The sequence below is a fragment of the Glandiceps talaboti genome, chromosome 3 (assembly GCF_964340395.1).
Source record: "Glandiceps talaboti chromosome 3, keGlaTala1.1, whole genome shotgun sequence".
Taxonomy (NCBI): Eukaryota; Metazoa; Hemichordata; class Enteropneusta; family Spengelidae; genus Glandiceps; species Glandiceps talaboti.
Genome location: NC_135551.1, coordinates 1,531,158 through 1,556,722, shown reverse-complemented (window position 1 = coordinate 1,556,722; position 25,565 = coordinate 1,531,158). Strand labels below are relative to the sequence as shown.

At 35.5% G+C, this 25,565-nt stretch overlaps 1 protein-coding gene across 1 annotated transcript in view; it reads right to left on the bottom strand.

Moving 5' to 3' along the window:
• The window catches only part of LOC144432650 (PR domain zinc finger protein 1-like), a 68,815-nt gene that overhangs the window by 5,195 nt on the left and 38,055 nt on the right, over positions 1-25,565 (bottom strand). The window contains exons 2-4 of the mRNA XM_078120915.1: positions 15,848-16,048; positions 13,847-13,966; positions 6,303-6,555 (exon numbers count right to left, since the gene is read on the bottom strand). Of these exons, the coding sequence (XP_077977041.1) occupies positions 6,303-6,555; positions 13,847-13,966; positions 15,848-16,048 (574 nt within the window). The remainder of the gene's footprint in view (positions 1-6,302; positions 6,556-13,846; positions 13,967-15,847; positions 16,049-25,565) is intronic.

The following is a 25,565-nucleotide window of genomic DNA, read 5'->3' as shown; positions in this document are numbered from 1 at the left end:
ATATATATATATATATATGTAGTTTTAGTAGTCTTATTTAGTTGGCAAGTATAGGGTTTTTATTTCTTAACGAGAATGTTTTTTATCAAGTTTGACTCATCTAATTGACACATATGGAGACTTGATGTCGCAAACTGCTGACATGGTAGTTTACTTCTACCAGGCAGTGTAAGACACGAACATGACACCTCATTTGACAAATATGCTTTTCAATAAGTTGTCAAGAGAAGGTATAATATATCTCTTTACCAGGTAGTATTTGTACAACTGAAAATAGCCTTACTTGTATGTATCAATATTAATAAGTAGCCAGTATATTGAACCGTGTCTGGTGACAACAGGTACCACTCTTCTCTGAACAAATATCAATGATACTGGCATGTCATATCACAGATAGTTTAGTTAAATCCCACTTGTTTATTTAGGGGTTTTTTTCCACTTCACTACAATCAATCATTTCGTGCTGAAATGTATTTATGGCTGAACTGATTTATTTGAAGTTAGGGCGGAGGAGACAGTACTGACTTGCACACAAGTTTGGCATAGTCTTGAATTACTAAGCTATTATTATTTTAAAGTGGCACAAGCTGAGTTTATAAGCTTGTAAAACTCAAGTGAAAATACTTAAATAAAACTACATTCCAGTTCATGTTGATGCATGTCTTCAATAACATTGCAATTGTCTTCTGGCATTGTCAGAACAGTTGATTGCATTGTAGGAATTTCCAGAACATTTTTTGATATGTATCATTATCTTGATACCAGGTTTGAGTTCAGTCAATTGCAAATGGCAGGTTAAGTGTGCTCTGTAGGTACAGTACTGTGAGTACCTTTTAAATATGCACTAATAACTACGCCTAAACAGACATGTATAAACTCGGCTTGTGACCCTTAATAATATGGACTGTGCCTATCTATCTATCTATCTATCTAATAAATTTATATAGCGCCAAATATCCAAAGAAAACAATGTTCAGTGGTGCCTGTGGTTGAAGGTGTATTATTTTAATTTTGGGGAGGTTTATATATTTTTAATGTCTTAATCCTGGACAACTCATTATTATTATTAGTATTAGGATTTTTATTACAAGTGAACGGGTTTAATATTATATAATAATGACAATAAAAAAAATATTAGGAAGAGGTTTGTACGTTTCTGGTCGAACCTCACATATCATATGAATTCAGAGCCACATTTACATGTAAACACACCCTGTCTCGTGTTGTCGACCTACACTACACTACTTTCTAAAATGTCACGGAAATGAACAAAATTGAACATTCTAATTCGAAATTATTGAATTCTAATTGAAACGAAAAGTATCTGATATTTTCATACCCATGAACTTACAGACATCAGGCTTCAAGATAAGACATTAACACATGAGGCATTGTATTAACATGTGGGTGAGTCCACTGTTCATGGATGGATAGGTTTATAATGACTAAGTCTCAGAAATGTCAGTTTTTATGTATACATGTACTCCAAAATCTATGGTTTTCAAAGTGATCACTACATGTCTTTGATTTTTTTAAAGAAAAATACGGCAGTCTGATTTTCCATGGCCACGTCAGTACCAAATATTAGGTTCCCCCTTTGATCGAGCCCTTCCTGTAAAGGCTGACGTATCATGCATCGTCACACAGCTGCAGTGTGTACAGTCTATGATCAGTGTTAGTGAAGTGGCTAAGCTAGCCTCACAAAGTTGTCAGGAAGTTTTGTCGGATTAACTACATGTATCTCTGTTGAAAACTATGTACTCACTTTTTAAAAATTATTTCATTTTCTATTCAGTGATTGGGTTTACCATCCACACAAAGCAGTTTTGTCATCTTTCAAAAAACTACCCATGCTATTATTAAATTGAAGGCCTACTGTGGCATGGTGCCGTATCAATCTGATAAAAATCCGATGTAGATGTCGGCTAATCATTCATTGCTATTTCACCTCCTCTAGAGAAGGCGATCAGGCTAAAAATGTAAACATGTACTATGAAGGTCAATTCAGGCAAAATAACGAAGGTAAAATAGCAATGAATGATTAGCCGACATCTACATTGGATTTTAATCAGATTGGGTGCCGTATCATCTACGACTATTTTTGAGAACTATAATGGCTAGGCATGTCTTACACAGTGCAAGTTTTTGTTTTATTCATTTCTGTTTTGATCAATTGATTTTTGACGTGAGAGCATGATGTATCAATGTACAGTGTGCTGTGTCCATATATATATGAACCTGTGTTTGCCACGATGCAGTAATTTTCCAGGTAGATACAACAATGGCAACACTGAATCAGAGTTTGTGTTTTTTTACGTCGATTGCGACAGTGGTACATGTTATGTACCAAAATAAAAGCAATCACACAGTACTCTGCTGGAAAGGAAGACATAAAATCGTATGATGCACTATCATTTTTTTTAAATACTATCATATTGAAGATATTTCATGTGGCTAACTTGCCACCTTCATTAGTTCAAACATGATTGTCAAGGCATTTTGCATATGTTTTCCATCATTTCACTTTGATCATGGGTCACACCCACACCCATGGGAAACACCAGTAAATTGATCGAGGAACCTGGTAACATTTAACCTGCTTTAAACCAGCCTTTAAAAAACACTGCAATAATATTTGTTGATGAAATGCCTGAACAAAAATATTTGCAATGCCCCTTGCTGTTTTGAAGTCATTGGTGCTTTTTAGCAACATCCTGTTAATTAATGATTATTCCTTGTTGTTCAGCAAATTCATGTAAACTATTATTGTCAAACTCACTTGTAAATGATATTGTGTAATCAATGTGTGTACTACACACACACATAAATGCGGTGCACGAGTCATGTAAAAATTGTTACATTGTATGCATTCGAGTGACGTGTAAATTAATTTGCCTCGCGTGTGTAACAGTACAGCGGGGGGGGGGGGGGGGGGGGGGGCTGTTCAAGCATGTCTGAGTTATGGCTTTGGACATGAAAACTGCACCAACAAAATCGCTGCCAGGCAGCCATATCGGGTTGTATCATGACAGAAATGGATATACACATGTATGTCATAGAACAATGTCCTAATAGCAACTTTGAATGAGATCTGTTCAAGCATGTCTGAGTTATGGCTTTGGACAGGGAAAATTCACAAACAAAATGGCTGCTAGGTGGCCATATTGGATTGTATCATGAAACAAATTGACGTGCATTTGTATGCCACGAAAATGGATATGCACTTGTATGTCATAGAACACTGTGCTAATACCAACTTTCAATGAAATCTGTTCAAGCATGTCTGAGTTATGGCTTTGGACATGGAAAATTCGCAAACAAAATGGCTGCCAGGCAGCCATATTGGATTGTATCATGACAAAAATGGATATGCACATGTATGTCATAGACCGCTGTGCTAATACCAACTTTGAATGAGATCTGTTCAAGCATGTCTGAGTTGTAGCTTTGGACAGGGAAAATTCGCAAACAAAATGGCTGCTAGGTGGCCATATTGGATCGTATCATGAAACAAATTGACGTGCATATGTATGCCATGGTATGTTGCCCCTGTACCAAGTTTGAAAAAAATCAGTCCAGGCATCTCCAAGAAATGGCTCCAGACGGATGAACGGATGGACGGAACCCAATCCATAAGTCCCCGTCCCGTACTTCCTCTGGCTGGGACTAATAATGAAAGAGGTCTGTATTTATGTAGGTGTACATGGTAAAATGTGCCAGTTTACAATGGTTTACTTCCTTGTGTGTGGGTTTTCAACATTAGTCAGCGATAGCACATAATTCTCCAGAAAAGAATAAAAAATTGAAAACTCTAAAATCAACAGATTTTTACAAAAATAGTTGAACTTTAGTGAAGTACTCAGCAACACAAAATTTGTATCAAACGCTTTCACAACTGTATCACTGTCAAATTGAAAGTTCACGTTATCGTTCGTACTTCATGTCATGGAACTCAGTTTGTGCATTGCAGTAAATTGTTTCGTTTTTTCGGCCTGCATAGTGGAAGGGCCCGGTAAAGACGACTCATCTTCCATCACCCCTTGCATGTGACGAACTACTTGATCAAAGTTTTACACGACGGAACTTACAAGTTTGTTGGATGGCACGTTTATTTGCATTGCTGATGTAACAATTTTATGATTTGTTTAACTTTTGAGGAACGCACAATGTGTACACTTCCTTCTAAATGTAATACAATGTAGTTTAAATTACGGATGTTCCACGTTGCGGCAAAAAACCACAAGCATTACGCATAGATTTTGTGGTGCCCTATTCTAAATTGGCTTCGCAATTTTGGCTAATTGTATCAGAAATATTCTCGCAGATTTTATTCACATTTTGCGATTTGGCGATTGGGCAGCGGAAACACTGCACTGGTAGTCAAGGGTGAGGTCATTTTGGAAAAACTGGTAGTCAATTGACGCGAGACTACCGCTAATTTCGAGACCTGAAATGAACCTTATTATTATTAAATTTATAATGTATATTTGTGGGATGCATATTTATCTAATGAAAACAAATTTTTGTGGCACACTTTACATTTCCATGCAAACAGCTTTCCTATTATAGACAGTTTATGTTACAACAGATAGCACCAACTCATACATGTCAAAAACAAGGCAATTGTTTTATAAATGTTTATTTTGTTTCCAAATTTTGGAAAAATAATTACCATATTATGGTGATTTTGGTTACCATGGCAACAGATGTTCATAGAATGACCCCTTTTTTGACCTCAGCATAACAAAGTACCCCAGGTAGGGTGGTTAATATGCAAATAAACTTTATTATTATTAAAATTATTATTAAATATTATTTATTTAATATTATTATTATTAGACTTTATTTAAACTGATAGACTGTTGTCAAAGCCTCTAGTCACAGTGTCAAGATAAAAATATACAAATATATACATTCAAAACATGAGATTCATAGTTTAAGATCCAGTCCCACAATGCAATGGCTGTGATTAATTGATGTATGTTACAAAAAAACTCACCATGTATATGATATTATAGCTTTTCAACAGATTGAATGAAATTATTTTTTTCTATAAAACATGAAGATCACTTTTTTAAAAGCAATATTGATTTGAGAAATATATCTTGATTTTCAGTTGTTTTCAAGAAATTTCATGTTTATTTATTGCGAATAAGAGATCACAAAATTGACATTTTGTGATAATTCTGAAAAACATCAACTATATAAGGCTGTAAATTTACATTTAGGCTCTGACTGCCCTGCTACATAATTATGGTATCTATAACATCTGCTTTACATTTAGGCTCTGACTGCCCTGCTACATAATTATGGTATCTATAACATCTGCTTTATATTTAGGCTCTGACTGCCCTGCTACATAATTATGGTATCTATAACATCTGCTTTACATTTAGGCTCTGACTGCCCTGCTACATAATTATGGTATCTATAACATCTGCTTTACATTTAGGCTCTGACTGCCCTGCTACATAATTATGGTATCTATAACATCTGCTTTACATTTAGGCTCTGACTGCCCTGCTACATAATTATGGTATCTATAACATCTGCTTTACATTTAGGCTCTGACTGCCCTGCTACATAATTATGGTATCTATAACATCTGCTTTATATTTAGGCTCTGACTGCCCTGCTACATAATTATGGTATCTATAACATCTGCTTTATATTTAGGCTCTGACTGCCCTGCTACATAATTATGGTATCTATAACATCTGCTTTATATTTAGGCTCTGACTGCCCTGCTACATAATTATGGTATCTATACATCTGCTTTACATTTAGGCTCTGACTGCCCTGCTACATAATTATGGTATCTATACATCTGCTTTACATTTAGGCTCTGACTGCCCTGCTACATAATTATGGTATCTATACATCTGCTTTATATTTCTCTTTTTATCCATAACATGATAACAATTCCAACATTGGCTTTATATATAACAACTGGTTCCCCAATTTTTGTGTATCCCGCTCTCTTTCTCTGTTACAGTCTGTCTGTCTTTGACATGTCTCTCTCTTGCTGTCTGTCTGTCTGTCTGTCTGTCTGTCTGTCTGTCTGTCTCTCTGCCTGTGTACCATGTCTGCACTTGAGTGAGTATGTGTCTAGATGTGTTGTGTCTGATTTTTTGTGTCTCTGTACAGTGTAATGTTATCATTATTTTACAATTGGCTAAAAGAGTTACATGAAGGGTCATATCATTTAGCCCCAGAAGACAATTTATTAATCTTCACTGTGGCAAAGTTAACCATTCAAAATGAAAGCCAGTATAGTACAACAATTCTAATGAAATACTCACTTATTTTTTGCATCATAAGTTCTCCAGTTGGTGGATAGTTGAGTCTTTCAGCAAACTCTTTACAATACCAGACAAGGAGTTCAGAGTCTTTCTCCACAGGTTTGATTGTATAGAAGTAGATATCCATGTTGTATTGACAAGCCACTAAGTTTTGTTGCTCACTTGTATGTGCTGGATTAACATATCTCATCCAGTTACTTTCATTGGTATCAAGACCATCAATGTAGTACTCAAAATCACCAGATTTGTATATCTGTTAATAAAAAAGATTGGATTTATTTATATATTTCTATACCATCCAACAGGCATTGACCAAAAACAGGACAAGAGTTAAGTGCAAACTGAATAACTCTCTTTTTACTTTCAGCATGGTAAACTGAATAAAATGCAGAATGGGTTTGAACCCCAACTGCAGTGGTAAGAGGCAAGTGGTTTAATCACTTGGCCACTGACAACCCACTGAATAATAAAAATGATGTCTGAAGTCTTAGCAAAGGGAAAACATACTATGTCTTCCAAGTTTGGTAAGACTTATATCCAAACATCATTTTAATTATTCTGAAATGATTTTTATCATAACATTATCTGTTTATTAAAAATGGAAGTATTTGTGGCCTGTCTACTCATTGAGTCTTTCACTCTGCTATACTTGTTTTTAGTGAAAAGACTGACTCACAGCAGAGTAGCTATGAGTAACACATTCAGTGACTTAGCTAGATAGGCTACATGCAGGCAGCTTATAATACAGGTATGCTGCAAAAATTACCACAAAAATGCATAAACTCAGTTTATGTGTATTTTTGCATTTTTATTTTTTAATGAAGGTAATTACCATAACTTCACTAATTAGACAGCTGGTACAAATGGCCCCTTCACATCATATCAGGTATTCTTGTTGTTATGGTTTAATATTTGAACGTACTTTGTCATGTTGACAGAAAGTTCATTTTTAATCTCTGTATACAAACTTATATCAACAGAAGCAAAAGGATGACCTTGAAAATATCTCAAAATTAAAATATCAATCTTGAAGTGTATAGACACCTTGAACTGACTAAATGGGCTGAAAATAATTACAGTAATTATCCTGTGATTGCATTTAAACAAAAATACTATATAGTGTCAATGACAGTACTGTGGCATAACTGTAAATACTATATAGTGTCAATGACAGTACTGTGGCATAACTGTAAATACTATATAGTGTCAATGACAGTACTGTGGCATAACTGTAAATACTATATAGTGTCAATGACAGTACTGTGGCATAACTGTAAATACTATATAGTGTCAATGACTACTGTGGCATAACTGTAAATACTATATAGTGTCAATGACAATACTGTGGCATAACAGTAAATACTATATAGTGTCAATGACAGTACTGTGGCATAACTGTAAATACTATATAGTGTCAATGACAGTACTGTGGCATAACTGTAAATACTATATAGTGTCAATGACAGTACTGTGGCATAACTGTAAATACTATATAGTGTCAATGACAGTACTGTGGCATAACTGTAAATACTATATAGTGTCAATGACAGTACTGTGGCATAACTGTAAATACTATATAGTGTCAATGACAGTACTGTGGCATAACTGTAAATACTATATAGTGTCAATGACAGTACTGTGGCATAACTGTAAATACTATATAGTGTCAATGACAGTACTGTGGCATAACTGTAAATACTATATAGTGTCAATGACAGTACTGTGGCATAACTGTAAATACTATATAGTGTCAATGACAGTACTGTGGCATAACTGTAAATACTATATAGTGTCAATGACACATACTGTGGCATAACTGTAAATACTATATAGTGTCAATGACACATACTGTGGCATAACTGTAAATACTATAATATAGTGTCAATGACAGTACTGTGGCATAACTGTAAATACTATATAGTGTAAATGACACATACTGTGGCATAACTGTAAATACTATATAGTGTCAATGACACATACTGTGGCATAACTGTAAATACTATATAGTGTCAATGACTACTGTGGCATAACTGTAAATACTATATAGTGTAAATGACACGTACTGTGGCATAACTGTAAATACTATATAGTGTCAATGACTACTGTGGCATAACTGTAAATACTATATAGTGTAAATGACAGTACTGTGGCATAACTGTAACAAGTCATTGAGTTATGGCAGGCAGCCATATTGGATCGTATCACGACGAAAATGGAAATGCACATGTATGTCATAGAACACTGTCCTAATACCAACTTTGAATGAGATCTGTTTAAGCATGTCTGAGTTATGGCTTTGGACATGGAAAATTCACAAACAAAATGGTTGCCAGGCAGCCATATTGGATCGTATCACGACGAAAATGGATATGCACATGTATGTCATAGAACACTGTCCTAATACCAACTTTGAATGAGATCTGTTCAAGCATGTCTGAGTTATGGCTTTGGACATGAAAATTCGCAAACAAAATGGCTACCAGGCAGCCATATTGGATCGTATCACAATGAAAATGGATATGCACATGTATGTCATAGAACACTGTCCTAATACCAACTTTGAATGAGATCTGTTCAAGCATGTCTGAGTTATGGCTTTAGACAGGGAAAATTCGCAAACAAAATGGTTGCTAGGCGGCCATATTGGATCGTATCATAAAACAAATTGACGTGCATATGTATGCCATAGCATGTTGCCCCTGTACCAAGTTTGAAAAAAATCGGTCCAGGCATCTCCAAGAAACGGCTGCGGACGGACGGACGGACGGACAGACGGAACCCAATCCATAAGTCCCCGTTCCGGACTTCGTCCGCAGGGACTACATACTATATAGTGTCATTGTTCAGCTCAATATGTTGAGTATTTTTGGAATTACAGATATTTTACCAAAATGTCACATTGTTGTACCTGATTTGCATATCATTCATTGGATCATCATCATCAATATTTCTTTATCTACACATCATTCATTGGATCATCATACATGTGAAGTACGTGCAAAAATCAGCCAACCTTTCCCTGAAATCCAAATCACTACCACAAATACGACATTAACAAAGTAATTGTGAAAAGGGAATGGAATCTTTACACTTATTAGGATGTGATGAACCATACTGCAAATATGAATGTGAATCAGTAGGTTTAGTATAAACAGATGTATAGCTATACCATCACCGTCAATCTTAAATACATACATACACACATACATGCATACATACATAGCACACACAAACTTTACACACATATGTACATATGTACATATATATACATGTATGTATGTATGTATGTATGTATGTATTGTCTGTATGTATGTATGTATGTATGTATGTATGTATGTATGTATTGTATGCATGTACATATATACGTATCTACGTACATACGTACTTACATACGTAAGTTCATATGTGTGTATGTATGTATGTATGTATGTATGTATGTATGCATGTATGTATGTATAAATGTATATATGTATGTGTATGTACCATGTACATACAGTATGTACATAAGTTCATATGTACGTATGATATATTTCTCAATACTAGCACTACTGAACTTCTGAGTTCAGTTGTGCAAAAAAAAACCCTCACTGCCTGCACTGTAATGGTCACTCAAGGTCTAGTAATTTCAATCCTAAACACTAATAATTTCAACTCATTTCACCTCACCCGATTGTTATACTCACTTGCCTACTTTGATAAAAATTGCCTACCAGATGTTTTTATTTGACAAAAATATACTGGCATTTGGTTGTTGCTAAGGGCGTGGTCATGGTTGCTAGGGCCAAATGTGTCAAAATGTTTTGAACAAAATCTGTAGAATAACACTTATAGAAACATCTCACCAAAGTACTTTTTGAGATATAAGCGTTATACCCCTTTCAGATCACCGTTCACCAGGAAGTAAAAGCTATAATTGACTATTCACCAGTATCCCCCAGATATCAATTCATGTCACTAAATATTAATGGAATTCACCATTCACTGGTAAATCTTATGGAAATTTACCAATATCAAATGTACAGTTTTGGCATAGTTTGACCCTGAGCCTTAGAATGTTAACAGTGCAGTGTATATAGAGACGTGTATATGTGTTAACATATAGTTGTCATTTCACAGCTGCAGAACAATATAGTTTACTTGAAATGTATTTCATATTCAGCAAAATCTGTCAATACCATTTCATAGATTTGAGCAAACTTGTAACATTTGACATCCTTAGCCATGTTGGTAGCTTGATGTGGAAGATTGACCTTGTTAGATCCTTCAAAAAGGCAAAAACCTCAGGTGATTGTCTTCACCTCCATCACATTTCTAATGAAACAAACTGCCAACACATTATATGGCTCAGCCTTCCTAAACATCAACATGAAACATAACACTGTTGAATTTATTGGTGAATACTTGAATGAGTGAGTGGATACAGCAAGGGCTTGCTTAATGCTTACCCAAAATAGCAATTATATCACCTTCTATGAATCCTTGAACAACTCAGCAGAAATGTTTATTTCTGAAAACTACTCAGAGATGACATTTTCATAGTTTTTATTGGAATGCAACATATTGAACGTGTGGATAGTTTCTTCAAAGACATTAACAAATTATATCAGACATTCAAATTTCCACTCTCACCAAAATATAACCAATATCTTGACCTAGAAATATTCAAAGGACCAAGGCATGAAATGCAGAACATATTAGATATCAGAACACACACACCAAACCAACAGATATATTTCAGTAGCTACACAGAGATCTGAAAGCAACATTTCATGGTTTCATAAAAGGTGAATGTCTGAGATATGCCAGAAACTACAACGATGAAATTGATTTCACATCAAAAAGTGAAATATTTTATAAACTAACTTTAATTTATTAAAACTCGAATATAAAGAAACAAAGTTGCTAAGATAGTGCCTGAAATCAACCAGACAGAGTCAGAATCGTTCTTGCAACAAAGACAAACAGAAATACACATAACGACTACAAAGGGAACTCATATCCACAACTAATTATAGTCCATATTGTAATACTTAAGCCTTCAGTGGAACACATAGCCCCCAACTGTACACTGTGTTGTATTGTGCAAGATGATTAGCATTTTGGCAATTTTAACACATAAATAATTTGTTGGACTTTCCAGGGATGTTTGCAGTGTTAGGTTTTCAGTATAATTAGCAATAATATTTAGTTGTCTTACGTGTTTACAGCTAGAATGTAACCCTTTCACTCTCTTCACCTTGAAAATAATTGTCAAGGTCAAAGGTCATTGTCTCATTAGAAAGCAAATCATTCATTGATACTATGAGGGTAGACACTTGAATGATGCCCATAGATATCAAACTTTTGGAGATACTAATAACAGGCAAAATGTGCTTTAGAGCAAAGATATGGCTGCCATTTTGCTATACAGGTCAAGGTCACAAAATTATGTGACCTACATATGCCTCACATGGTCAAACCCAAGTCCTGGTTAAAATATTTTCACTTGAAACGTTTGATTCAAAAACCTGCTTTGATCTTGAAAAAGACTTTCAAGGTCAAATGTCAATGTCTTAATCAGAGATGAACTGAAAATGCTCCCGTATGAGGGGAAATGTTGTTAATGTGCTTGCTGAGACTTTGAAATGTCTTTCTGTACTGTCGTACCTTTGTGTAATCAATATCTGTAAGCAAGTTCAATTGCAAAAGTTCATCAAATATGCAAATTAGCAATTGACTCGATACCATCATATCTTTGCTCGGTTAATATTTTTAGCAAGTGTCATCAAATTTGGTGCAGTCTTCCTTGGTATAGGCTCTAATTGCCAAAGTTCGTTAATTAAGCAAATGAGCAATTAATTGACATCTCAAAATTTCATTAAGAACTTTCATATCTCTGTATGATCAATATCTGTGGCAAGTTTGGCAAATTTGGCATATAGGCCCTAATTGCCAAAGTTCATTAATTATGCAAATGAGTAATTAATTAACAGCACTTAATTTCTTTAAGAACTATCTTATCTCTGTATGATCAATATCTATGGCAAGTTTAATCAATTTGATAAAGCCATTCTGGATGCATAACCTGAGTTACAAACATTCATTAATTATGCAAATTAGCTCTTAATTAATGTGACACAAGTTAACATCTTTTTTTGCTTTAATATTTTTGTATGATCCATAAATGTAGCAAGTTTCATTGAATTTGGTGCAGCCGTTATGCTATAGCCCCATTTATAAAATCACTAATTATGCAAATTATCATTAATTATGTAAGTCACTCCCACAACAAAAACTTATCAGTGCTAGGTTACAGCTTGACAATGCTACATAGTAAATTGCAGAACATTTGCTTCAGTATTTTTTGAGATATCAGTGGAACAAAATTTCTGCACAGATACACAGACACACACAGACAGACAGACAACCTGTTAAAGCATGGCCGAGTTATCGGTTTGTATCATGACAAAAATGGATATTCACATATATGTCATAGAACACTGTGCTAATACCAACTCCGAATGAGATCTGTCAAGCATGTCTGAGTTATGGCTTTGGACATGGAAAATTTGCAAACAAAATGGCTGCTAGGTGGCCATATTGGATTGTATCATGAAACAAATTGATGTGCATATGTTTGCCATAGTATGCTGCCCCTGTACCAAGTTTGAAAAAAATCGGTCCAGGCATCTCCAAGAAATGGCTTCAGATGGACCCCAATCCATAAGTCCCCGTCCCGTACTAAGTTCGGCAGATGGGACTACAGTGATGCATATTGTGAAATTGAAGGACAAATATGGTCACCATTCACCCATATTGAGCCATTCCCCAACCCAACCCACCCCTTGTTTACTGTATAGCCCAAACCCACCCACACCTTACCTGATGTATAGCCTCAACCCACCCCTTACCTGATGTATAGCTCAAACCAACCCACCCCTTGCCTACTGTATAGCCAAAACCCACCCCACCCCTTGCCTGCTGTATAGCCAAAACCCACCCCACCCCTTGCCTGCTGTATAGACCCACCCCACCCCACCCCACCTCTTGCCTGCTTTAGCCCCAACCCATCCCACCACTTGCCTGCTGTATAATGAGATATGAGACTTCATATACTAGAAACATTTTACAAGACTTTTTACCCTTCCTGATAATCCTAATTAAAATCCAGTATTTCACTCGCACGAAGTGTTTTCTGTTGTGGCAACCAATTGAACACATGGAATAATGATGAAATGTTAAGTTTTGGTAGTTTGAATATTATTTAGCTCTAATAACAAAGTCAAATCAGTCTTCTTAGTGTTCTGAAATACTAAATTGATACTACATATACTTCTGTTGTGTTTTCCATTAAAATAAAATCCCATTGACATATGCTTTTTACTCCTGGTTATGATACCTTACAATCCTACTTGTAAATCTGTGAACATTAGGCCCAGACAAAACAGTCAATTGCTTAGTGGTGAACATTTAATTCATTGAAAATGTAGTTAGTATTTGGTGGTATTAAATATAAATTTGAGTGAAATACAAATATGGTTATTTCAATGAAATATAACTCTTACCCTCCAGAAATACTTTCTGTTGGCAGTGTTAGGGACATCGTCTTTCTGATAGATCTTACCAATGAGGGGACCAAACCGAGTACCTTGTGGTATGAACTCCTTACTATGCACACCACTAATCTGTAAAAAGTCAGAGTAAAAGTTAACAATTGACAAGCCAAGGTTGTGTATATCAATGATGGCCAGCTGGGTTCCTCTGTCAATATTTGTTACAGTGTATCTATCACTACCAGCTGACAGTCGAGATTAGCGAACCAGTGTACTATTTGGACCATGCACGTACCGACTCCGGTCAGCTCTTTATTGCCACATTGACAATTTAATAAGATGGAATTCCCTTTCATGACTTGCAGCCAAATATCCATCATCTTTCCTTTTAAATAACCTGATTATAAAATAAAGTTGCTCAATGTGGTGTAGTGAGTGTATAAGTATGTACACAGAAAATTACAAATGAAGCAGTCTGCTCCCTTTACATCTTTAAGATGATGTGTACCTTATTCACTCAGTTTCTCAAAATATCAAATGACTTTATATTTACCTTGTCCACTATCATGCAGGACAACAAAAATGTGAACATCGACACTAAGCCTTTTTGAGGGAATTTTAAGTTTATAGTCGCTGCTCACTTTCACAAAAACTGAATATTTATGTCTCTTTTTGAAGCCATATATAAAATAGCAGGTAATGGTACATTACACAGTATCATGCAATCTACTCAAGACATTTAATTACTAGTTAAATTTACAGATCACAAATGTCATGAAGGGAAATGTAATGAAGGGAAGTGAAAGCCTCATATCAGTAATTGATAAGGACTTTCTGTGTAAGGGTCATTCCATGTAACTGTACTGCCCTCTATGTCCAAATATGGGATAGGTATCTAGGATACCTAGTAGACAAATGAGCATCTGAACTCACTCCCTTTAAGAGTGGCAGTGCAGTGTACAACTGTGTACAAAGTTGACCAAATAATAACTGTCACTCACCATACAGTGCAAGTTAAAACGTGGAGTTTACTGAAATGCTACAGGTGTATTGATTTCAAGATAAGTGCATATAAGATATTTCAAATAAATCGTGATATTGAAATAATGACAGTGGCCTATTAAATAGCTTTACCAATAGCGAAGAGAGACAGCTAGGAGAAAAAGTAAGCTGACTTAAGTTATGATTGTAAACTTAGTAACCGTCTCATGTGGAATAACTGTGTTACTACCAGCTAGGTATACCATATACATAGTGATATCTCCTGCAAGTTTGGATTATCACCAGGTACAATGAGTTTCCATAGCAACTAGGATATGTCCTAACTGTGCTATTTGGACAACTGACTTCTCCAACAATGGAAATTTTAGACAAATTCAGACAACTTATTTGGATATCCAAGTTGAACAGACCAAAAAGCAATAGATGAAATCAGACTAAGCTTCCTCCAAATCTATTGTAATACATAATTATGTGACACAGATCTAGAAACTAGACAGGAAGTATCTTAGGATTTTTTAAAACATTTGTGTTAAAGTTTGAAAACAAAAAGTAAGCAAATCTTACTTCAATACCATGATCTGTAGTTTTGAATTTTTGAAAAACTATTATAATCTGTTAGTACTTTTAGATTTATCGATATGTTAAACATTGAAAAACTATTGTAATCTGTTAGTACTTTTAGATTTATCGATATGTTAAACATTGAAAAACTATTGTAATCTGTTAGTACTTTTAGATTTATCGATATGTTAAACATTGAAAAACTATTATAATCTGTTAGTACTTTTAGATTTATCGATATGTTAAACATTGAAAACAAAAGTTAAACATTTTATTTCAATGGCATTACTTTCATTTCTGAATTTTTGAAAAGTACAAGTTGTCATTCCTTTTAAATTTACAGTAAAGTTTGAATACAAATTCTAGAAGGTCTTGCTTGTGTGACATAGTGTGTATATTTGAATTGTTGAAAACTATGATTTGTCAATTTGTGTTCAAGTGAAATCTTACCTCTGTGCCATTGTCTGTGTGTTTGAATTGTAGGTTGTGTGGTAAAGAGGCTGCAGCCTTAGCTAAGGTACTATCAAATTCACTGCATTCTTCTTCTTGTGACTTGTCATATACAAAGTAAATACACTTGTTTTGATATTCCTCCTCACTCAGCTCTTTCCAATTTACTCCATTCGCCATTTTGGCTTTATTGCATTTCACCTAGAAAACACAATGAATTTGATCATTTGATGTTAGCCTACAGAAATATTACAATTGAAAGACAACATTGCCTGGTTAGGCAAAACTCTTGCCAACCGTTTCTGCATTTCATTGCCCCACTGGATAAAAATTCCACATTACCATATTTCATTGTTGGCTCAACAAAAAGTTCAGTAACATGTTCATCACTAAATCTTTCACTTGTAGCAGTACACATACACTTCTGTATTGATACTAATGTGTAATGGCAAAATTTTATAGATTTTTATACCAGGATGTATAACTACTGGTACACTCCCCACTACACTCATTTCATGTTGGGTACACACCCCGCTACACTCATTTCATGTTGGCTAACCATGTCAGTAACAGTCAATATAAACAGGCTGTCAATCTTTGTTGTTATTTACAATTTACACAGAATTGAGAAAAGATGTACTTGACTTCAACTTAACATATGCATAGAAAGGAGGGATGTGCTAATAACTTTCATTCAAATTTGACAATATAAAGTCCATTTTTATAATCTGTGGTATTAAGACCTTTCATTTTTGTTTGTATAACTATTAAACTGTAAAGTTTTATCTGCAGTAACTGACCACAAAAATAGTTTGAATTGTCAGCAAGTTTCACACCTTAGTGGGTTTGGTTTAGATGCAAACATGGTATTCAATCATCTCTGATTATGAAGAATAGCACTAGACCAGCTTTTCTATGCCTGGAAAGTTTCATGGTATTATTGAAGTGTGCATGCCTGCCTTCTGAAGGCATTTGAATAAAAATAATCAAATAAATAAAAGAGGTGAAAAGAAAACGAGTTTTATCTGATACCATACTATGTAGCTGGACTTGCAAACAAATAAGAAAGTTTCCCTCAACACAAGTTTTAGGAAATTACTTGCCTGTGATTCACTTTGAAAAAGTCACAATTTTTCATACAAATTGAAATAGTTGACTAAACTTAGATTGTTGAAACTAGTCTTCCTAAAATATAATGATGACAAGATAAAAACATAATGGTGTGAAACTTGAAAGTTGTTGATTTTTTTTTTTTACTTCCACATACAATTCTACATTTCCTTGTAGGTGCTCTGGTTTGGTTTGATTTGATTTGATTTGATTTGATTTGATTGGTTTATTTTGAAATTCAGGATTAAGGATACATATCCATCACATCCTATGTATTTTATGTATTTTATGTATTTTATACCATTTGTCATTTCTAACATTAGAAAGATACAGGATGAGATGGCAATGAGATGCAGTCATCAGATTATCATTAATTATCAAGAGTAACCCACTGTCTATGATGTTTCCTTCACCACATCTATAACCAACACTCGTATGTCATATCCTCTCGTTTTAGCAAACAATTTTCTACTTAAAAAGAATATCTTATAGGCAGTATTGCGTTAAAATCATTCATTCAGATTTTTAGCCCTAATTTTCATATTGCCGATGGTATCATGTTGTGAATTCACTTTCATCTACCGGTATACATTGCAAGATGCATCCCCTTAAATTTCAGCTCAATCTGCTTAGTAATTTTGGAATTATAGATTTTTGACTAAAAGTACCTAGTTTGCATATCACTGATGGGATCACCATGTCATGAACAATTCTTAATCTAACCACCCCTCACAATGTTTGAACCAAGTTTCAGCCAAATCTGCTTAGTAATTTTGGAATTAAACATTTTTTACCAAAAGACACATTTTAAGACCTAATTTGCATATCACTGATGGAATCATCATGTTATGAACAATTCTTAATCTGAACACCACTAAGAACATTCCTACCAAATTTCAGAGCGATCTGCCCAGTAGTTTCTGAGGTTTAAGTTTTTTGACCAAAAATCACATTTTTTTTACTCAAATCACACACCGGTAATAAGATCATTTTGATTTGAACAATTTCCAACCTAGACACCCAGGTAATGCATCCACCAAATATCATGCCAATCAGTCCAGTGGTTTTGACTTTAAGTTGTTTACACACACACACTTTACCTATAGCACTACAGAACCTAAGAAGTCCAGTTGTGCTAAAAACCAAAGACAACAGTAATATTCACTCACACCTTTGTGTATGTACATGTACATGTATTACTTTGTTTGTCTATCACCATGTTTAACAAGTTTTCATTAAGGTTGTACCTATAACATAGACAGTCTCAAAACAAGGCATTTCTAGTCCAACTATTTTCACAGAACTGTGCCCTGTCATACAGTTGGCCACCATGTATACAACTGCCAAATTAAAATACTTAATTACTCTATGTAATTTCATAGATGGAAATTGACAATGAAATGATAATTGTTTCTTTGAAATAAACCCGCAATAATCTTTTCAAGTTGAGAGATATTTTTTCGAAATTTCTGAAGTCACAGAGAATCAAGTATTAGGTTTAAGTTTACCATATTATCATACTTGCATTGATATCACTATTACTGTAAATTGTCTGTTTTCTAATAAATTTTCTAGAGATGTTTAATAAACTTGAAAACTGTAAGGGTTTGTCCTACTTTAGATTCTTGTATATGTTCTCTTTCCCCTTTGTTTTCAAATAGCATACTCCCAAAATCGGAAATCATCATAGACAAAAATTCTGTTTGCATTGCTCTTTGTATCAGTATATTTTCACACATAAAAATACATTAAAGTGAATCTCAGTAAAACTTGACTTTCTGGAGTAAAATGAACACATCCATATATGTGAAACAAACAATAGATTTCACTTTACGGAATGAGAAAATTATTTATCAGAAATTTGAAAATTTAATGGCAAATGTTTTTCTTTTCCTTTGTGTACACAACAATTTCTTTCTAAGGTTATTAAGTGATTGCTGTTTTGTTTTCTTTTTTTTTACTTCAAATGCTCTTTTTTCAAAGAAAGTGTCGTTGTATTTTAGTATACATGTATATTATTAATGTTGTAGTTCTTAGTTCAATCATTTTCATATTGTATTATTTTGTCAGAGAGTGTCAGCACTTGTACATTGACAGCTGCTTATATTGTTGGCGACACAATTCCTGACACGTTTTGTAAATTGTAATACATTATCTAAAAAAGAAATGATATGATTATGTTATGTATGATGAAATTAAAATGCCATTGTTAAAGTAAGAGAAATTAACTCAATATCTAAGTAGTACAGAAAGTTAGACTTACAAAGAGGTCTGGACTAAGGCACCGCATTACGTCGACCAAATAGCACTAAAGATTTTAACTTTCTCTGTCAGTGGTGAACTTTCACCAAATAAATTATGGTAAGATGTCAGCAGATTTAGGAGGGTATAGGCAGCACTGTTCCTGTCACAAACACTACTTGAGGTGTGATAGTTCTATTGGTAAAGGCTGGACATATCAACATATCAACAAATCATAGAGCAGCTACGAGCATAAAGTGTATGACATTTGTCATAATAAATGATGGTGAAGTATCCACTTGTTTATTACATCCAATTGAGGGGGTGTTTTGCCAAGACTGTCGTCAGGACCAAAGTTCCCTTTTATTGTTATCTGTAACCTTTACCCTAGTACACATCCAGATCAGACCATATCCTTAACATACATATAGGGCTCCTTTTGTCAGCTACCCTACATGGTGTAATTTGTTTTTTCCAGTCAGATTTACATGTTTGTGCAGTACCAGTCTGTGCCAGTGCATTTGTTCAGTCAGACAGTGGCCAATGGTATGACAGGTATTTTCATACACACAAACACATTCACTGCCAATTCCGATAGTACAGATGCCATATTGACTACTCTGATACTGACCGTGATGTCACTGCATAAAAACAGTAGTTGCAACCCTATTCATGGCAGATTTTAGTAAATGTTTTGACATGTTGATGGAAGATTTGTCTGTTACAATATTTCCTTTCATTTTGAAAGTGAAGTTGTCAGTTAATTATCTTTCTGTCTGTTTTTGGCATTTATAGATGTTGAAATAACACTCAGCATTACTTCAACGTATAAAACTGTATATATATATATAGTTATAATTTACATTGATGACAGTTTTAGTACATTTTTACTAGTGGTTTCAGATTTGTCTGCTCTACTAATATTTCTTTCTCCATTTGAAACATAATTCAATTAGTTGAATTGATTAGTATTTTTACTTGTTTCAACTTGAATCATTCATGTGATAATAATTTTAATAAAATTGTTGTTATCAGATGGGAGCCATTGCTTAGAGACTGTGCTATGTTATAATCATTGCTATAGATGTCTTGTAACTGAAGTGTAATATAGCTGGCAACTACAATATGAAATGGATGCATATACTTTGACATGCAGTACCCTCCTATCTGCTCGTATTGATATTAAATTCTATGATAATGCATCACATCACATTCAATCAAATCATAACACATTTCATTTATATTATGAACTTGGCCATTTATCAGTCTTTGAGTGATGTTACCAAAGTTATCTCTCCAGGGTGCATTTACCCTTATATATGTATAGTCTAACTATTTACAAGTGTACACTGTGTTAATCATGTAATGTACGGTGTCATCCACATGGATCGATCTCCTTTTCTTCCACTTTTTGTAAAAGCGTCAGCAATGTTTTTAGCAACTTTATTAATAACATCTTAACATTTATGACACTGGTATATGGGTTGTGCATCATGTCAGACAGTCCCTTTATATAGTGATATTTCATGTCAGATAGTGGTATCACTCCAGTACCTTCAACTTTATTTGTAGTTTAACTTTTATTCTTTTTTGGAAAATGTCTTCTTATGAGGATAATCTATACAAATCATGTCATGTATTTCTTCTTTTTCAATTAATGTGTTCTATGCAATTCAGTAATATGATGGTTGGTAGTAGTGTATCAGGGTGTAGGATTATTCTTCATAATTGCTTCACTTCTTTAACATTTAAAAAGCTAACTTGTCCCAGTAATGGAGAGTTAAAAACTTTACAATGTTTAGAAGTCAATTTTCTTTATTTAGTTGTTCAATATTAAGCCTTCTATTTGAAGTAAAAAATATGATGTATTGGGATTCATGTTTTGTTATATAGCTCAAAATAATTTTGCCATTTCATATTTTAATTTCTCATATTTTTTCCTTTAATATCAATAATGTTACCTGACTTTCACCTAGTTCTTCTTAAAGTCCACAATACAAGAAAATGATCTTTTTTCTAGTGAAAGGAATGTGCTATAGATAAATAAATTTGGTTGGTTTCACAGCTAAACAGTGAAGCGATCCTTCCTGGGCTTGTATGATAGTTAATGCTGAATACAGGTAGTTTGTTAAAAAGAACACAAACTATGTTCAATATAACCCCAGTAGCACAATTGTTTGGTTATTGTAATCCATCTATGAGTAATGAGGTGTTGTAAAGACATAAATTTACATTTTCAACTTAATTTTACCCTATAAAGGTACTGGTAATATGTAGCTGAGGCGAAAGTGATGAATGTGTACAGTATAGGCACCACTGTACACACAGTGTGTACAGTATGGGCACCACTGTAGGCACAGTGTGTACAGTATGGGCACTGTAGGCACAGTGTGTACAGTATGGGCACTGTAGGCACAGATACAGTATGGTCACTGTAGGCACAGTGTGTACAGTATGGGCACTGTAGGCACAGATACAGTATGGTCACTGTAGGCACAGTGTGTACAGTATAGGCACTGTAGGCACAGTGTGTACAGTATGGGCACTGTAGGCACAGATACAGTATGGTCACTGTAGGCACAGTGTGTACAGTATGGGCACTGTGTGTACGAACTAGTATAGGCACTGTAGGTACAGTGTGTACAGTATGGGCACTGTAGGCACAGTGTGTACAGTATGGGCACTGTAGGCAACAGTGTGTACAGTATGGGCACCACTGTAGGCACAGTGTGTACAGTATGGGCACTGTAGGCACAGTGTGTACAGCAGTGTGTGAACTTAAGGGAAAATGACTACTGGTCATAAGGACCGACATGTAGCAAATACTGCTGGTCCTTAAGGAAAACTGCTGGTCCATACTCAATGCAGTTCACGTTCACGACCTATATTTATATACCCTCCATTTACAGATTAAATGATTTTGAACTTTAATATGATACAACATATCTTTAGATATACTAAAGTAAAAGAGAGTACAACGAATTGTTCACTATCCACTATTATTTCATAAAATTTCCACTCACACAGTCAACAAATAACTTGGAAGTAAATTTTTATTCACTATCAAGTAATATTTGACTCTATGAGTAGAGATTTCCATTTGTAACTATGAACCCAGAGACTATGAATATTCATTCTCGCATAATCTGTTCCTATAGACTATAGTGGTCTTAGACTGAATGTATTCATTACACCATAGAAATACATATCCATAGATTGTAGATAATATGGGTGAATGAATCATTAAATATGCATTATCTGCAATCTCTAAGAGATCACAGTCCTCCCCTTCCTCTCTGTACGATTCACTAAATTCCGAATCACATATCCAAAGTCAGATTCATCGTCTGTGGCAACAGCTGATGTAGCTTTCCAACTCTTAGCGAACGTAGACCCACAACTTTATCATGGCAGAAAGTTTTGTCACATAACTATCCCTCTTGAAAACTGTGTATTCACTTTATTTCAATTTCCATCCACAAAAGTGACACGGAGCGGTTTCGTCTTCCTTCAAATATGTATACCATACAGTGGTGTATTGAGTATCGTCTCTGACTCGACTCTTTGTGTAAGAAATCTGACCATGATGAAGAGAACTATGGCTAAACATGTCTTACAATGCAAGTTTTTTTTGACGTGGGAGCGTGATATGGTAACTGTACTATAATGTGTCATCCACTATATGTACCTGTGTTTGCCATGATGCAGTAATTTTCCAGATAAAACAAGCCATTGAGAATGACATAGTCCCCGCTATGATTGGGTTTTAAGGAATTAGCACTACTCTGATCACGCAACAACACTTGTGAACCTAAATCAAACAGACTTAGATATGTTGTGTCTGCTTGTCGGACATGGAACATGCCTACAACAATAAAGGATTGGTCGGGTATGGGGGATCATATCAATATAAAAATGGATATGCAAATGTATGTCATAGAACACTGTCCTAATACCAACTCTGAATGAGATCTGTTCAAGCATGTCTGAGTTGGCTTTGGACATGGAAAATTCACAAACAAAATGGCTGCCAGGCAGCCATATTGGATCGTATCATGACAAAAATGGATATGCACATGTATGTCATAGAACACTGTCCTAATACCAACTTCGAATGAGATCTGTTCAAGCATGTCTGAGTTATGGCTTTGGACATGGAAAATTTGCAAACAAAATGGCTGCCAGGCAGCCATATTGGATCGTATCACAATGAAAATGGATATGCACATGTATGTCATAGAACACTGTCCTAATACTAACTTTGAATGAGATCTGTTCAAGCATGTCTAAGTTATGGCTTTGGACATGAAAATTCACAAACAAAATGGCTGCCAGGTGGCCATATTGGATCGTATCATGACAACAATGAATATGCACATATATGCCATAGAACACTGTCCTAATACCAACTCTGAATGAGATCTGTGTGAGCATGTCTGAGTTATGGCTTTAGACAGGGAAAATTCGCAAACAAAATGGCTGCTAGGCGGCCATATTGGATCGTATCATAAAACAAATTGACGTGCATATGTATGCCATAGCATGTTGCCCCTGTACCAAGTTTGAAAAAAATCGGTACAGGCATCTCCAAGAAACGGCTGCGGACGGACGGACGGACGGACGGACGGACGCACGGACGGACAGACGGAACCCAATCCATAAGTCCCCGTTCCGGACTTCGTCCGCGGGGACTAACAATGGCAACAAAAATGCAACATTTCTAAGTTTATACGTTGATTACAACATGACAGGACATACATTATCATATTAATCAAATTGAAAGCAATCAGACTACGCATTGTTTTTACTGTTTTACAAAAAAAAAACTATCGTACTGAAGATATTTTACGAAGTGTACCTGCCTTCTTTATTAGTTAAAACGCCATTTTCAGAGTAGTTTATATGTTTTCCGTCAGTTTGTTTTGATCGTGGCCACACACATGGGGAACTCCGGTAAATTGATCGGGAAACCCGCTAATATTTACCGGCTTTAATACCAGCCTTTAAAAAACAGTGTCTGTTTAAATTCGTCTTCTTCTTCGGAAGCTCATTGCTGCCTTCTAAATATCGCCACATACTTTATAAATACAAGGTGGAACTGTCTCAAACACGTTAAAAGTTTCATACACTTAGAACAGTAAACTTTACAACAATTACTATATCATGGTGGGAAAAGACGCGTCCGCTGAATGCGTAAAATGGGTCTGAATGTCTAACTTAGACGTTCTGATTAGTCAAGACACAAATAATTGGAGAAATTCGGTCAATCATGTGTTTGCTAACATAATTTCATAAAGTAAATGCTGTATGCTACGTCATATGTAGACATGATATCAACATTGACAACAACACGTAGCGAGCTAGCTCAGTGTCGCTTGACTTGAATGAGATGATGTCGAGAGTATAATAGGTAACACAAAATCAGATTCATGTAGGTGAAATTGGATATATCTTTGAATAAATGTTATTATTTACTCCAAATTTCAGTCGGTCATAAGGACCGATACGTTGTTGTAATTCTGAAAAACTGTCGGTCCGAACGGAAATCTGTTGGTCTCGGGCCGAAGGACCGGCGTTAATTTCGCACGCTGGTGTACAGTATGGGCACTGTAGGCACAGTGTGTACAGTATGGGCACTGTAGGCACTGTGTGTACAGTATGGGCACCACTGTAGGCACAGTGTGTACAGTATGGGCACCACTGTAGGCACTGTGTGTACAGTATGGGCACTGTAGGCACTGTGTGTACAGTATAGGCACTGTAGGCACAGTGTGTACAGTATGGGCACCACTGTAGGCACAGTGTGTACAGTATGGGCACTGTAGGTACAGTGTGTACAGTATGGGCACTGTAGGCACTGTGTGTACAGTATGGGCACCACTGTAGGCACAGTGTGTACAGTATGGGCACCACTGTAGGCACAGTGTGTACAGTATGGGCACTGTAGGCACAGTGTGTACAGTATGGGCACTGTAGGCACAGTGTGTACAGTATGGTCACTGTAGGTACAGTGTGTACAGTATGGGTACTGTAGGCACAGTGTGTACAGTATGGGCACCACTGTAGGCACAATGTGTACAGTATGGGCACCACTGTAGGCACTGTGTGTACAGTATGGGCACCACTGTAGGCACTGTGTGTACAGTATGGGCACTGTAGGCACTGTGTGTACAGTATGGGCACTGTAGGCACAGTGTGTACAGTATGGGCACCACTGTAGGCACAATGTGTACAGTATGGGCACCACTGTACACACAGTGTGTACAGTATGGTCACTGTAGGCACTGTGTGTACAGTATGGTCACTGTAGGCACTGTGTGTACAGTATGGGCACTGTAGGCACTGTGTGTACAGTATGGGCACTGTA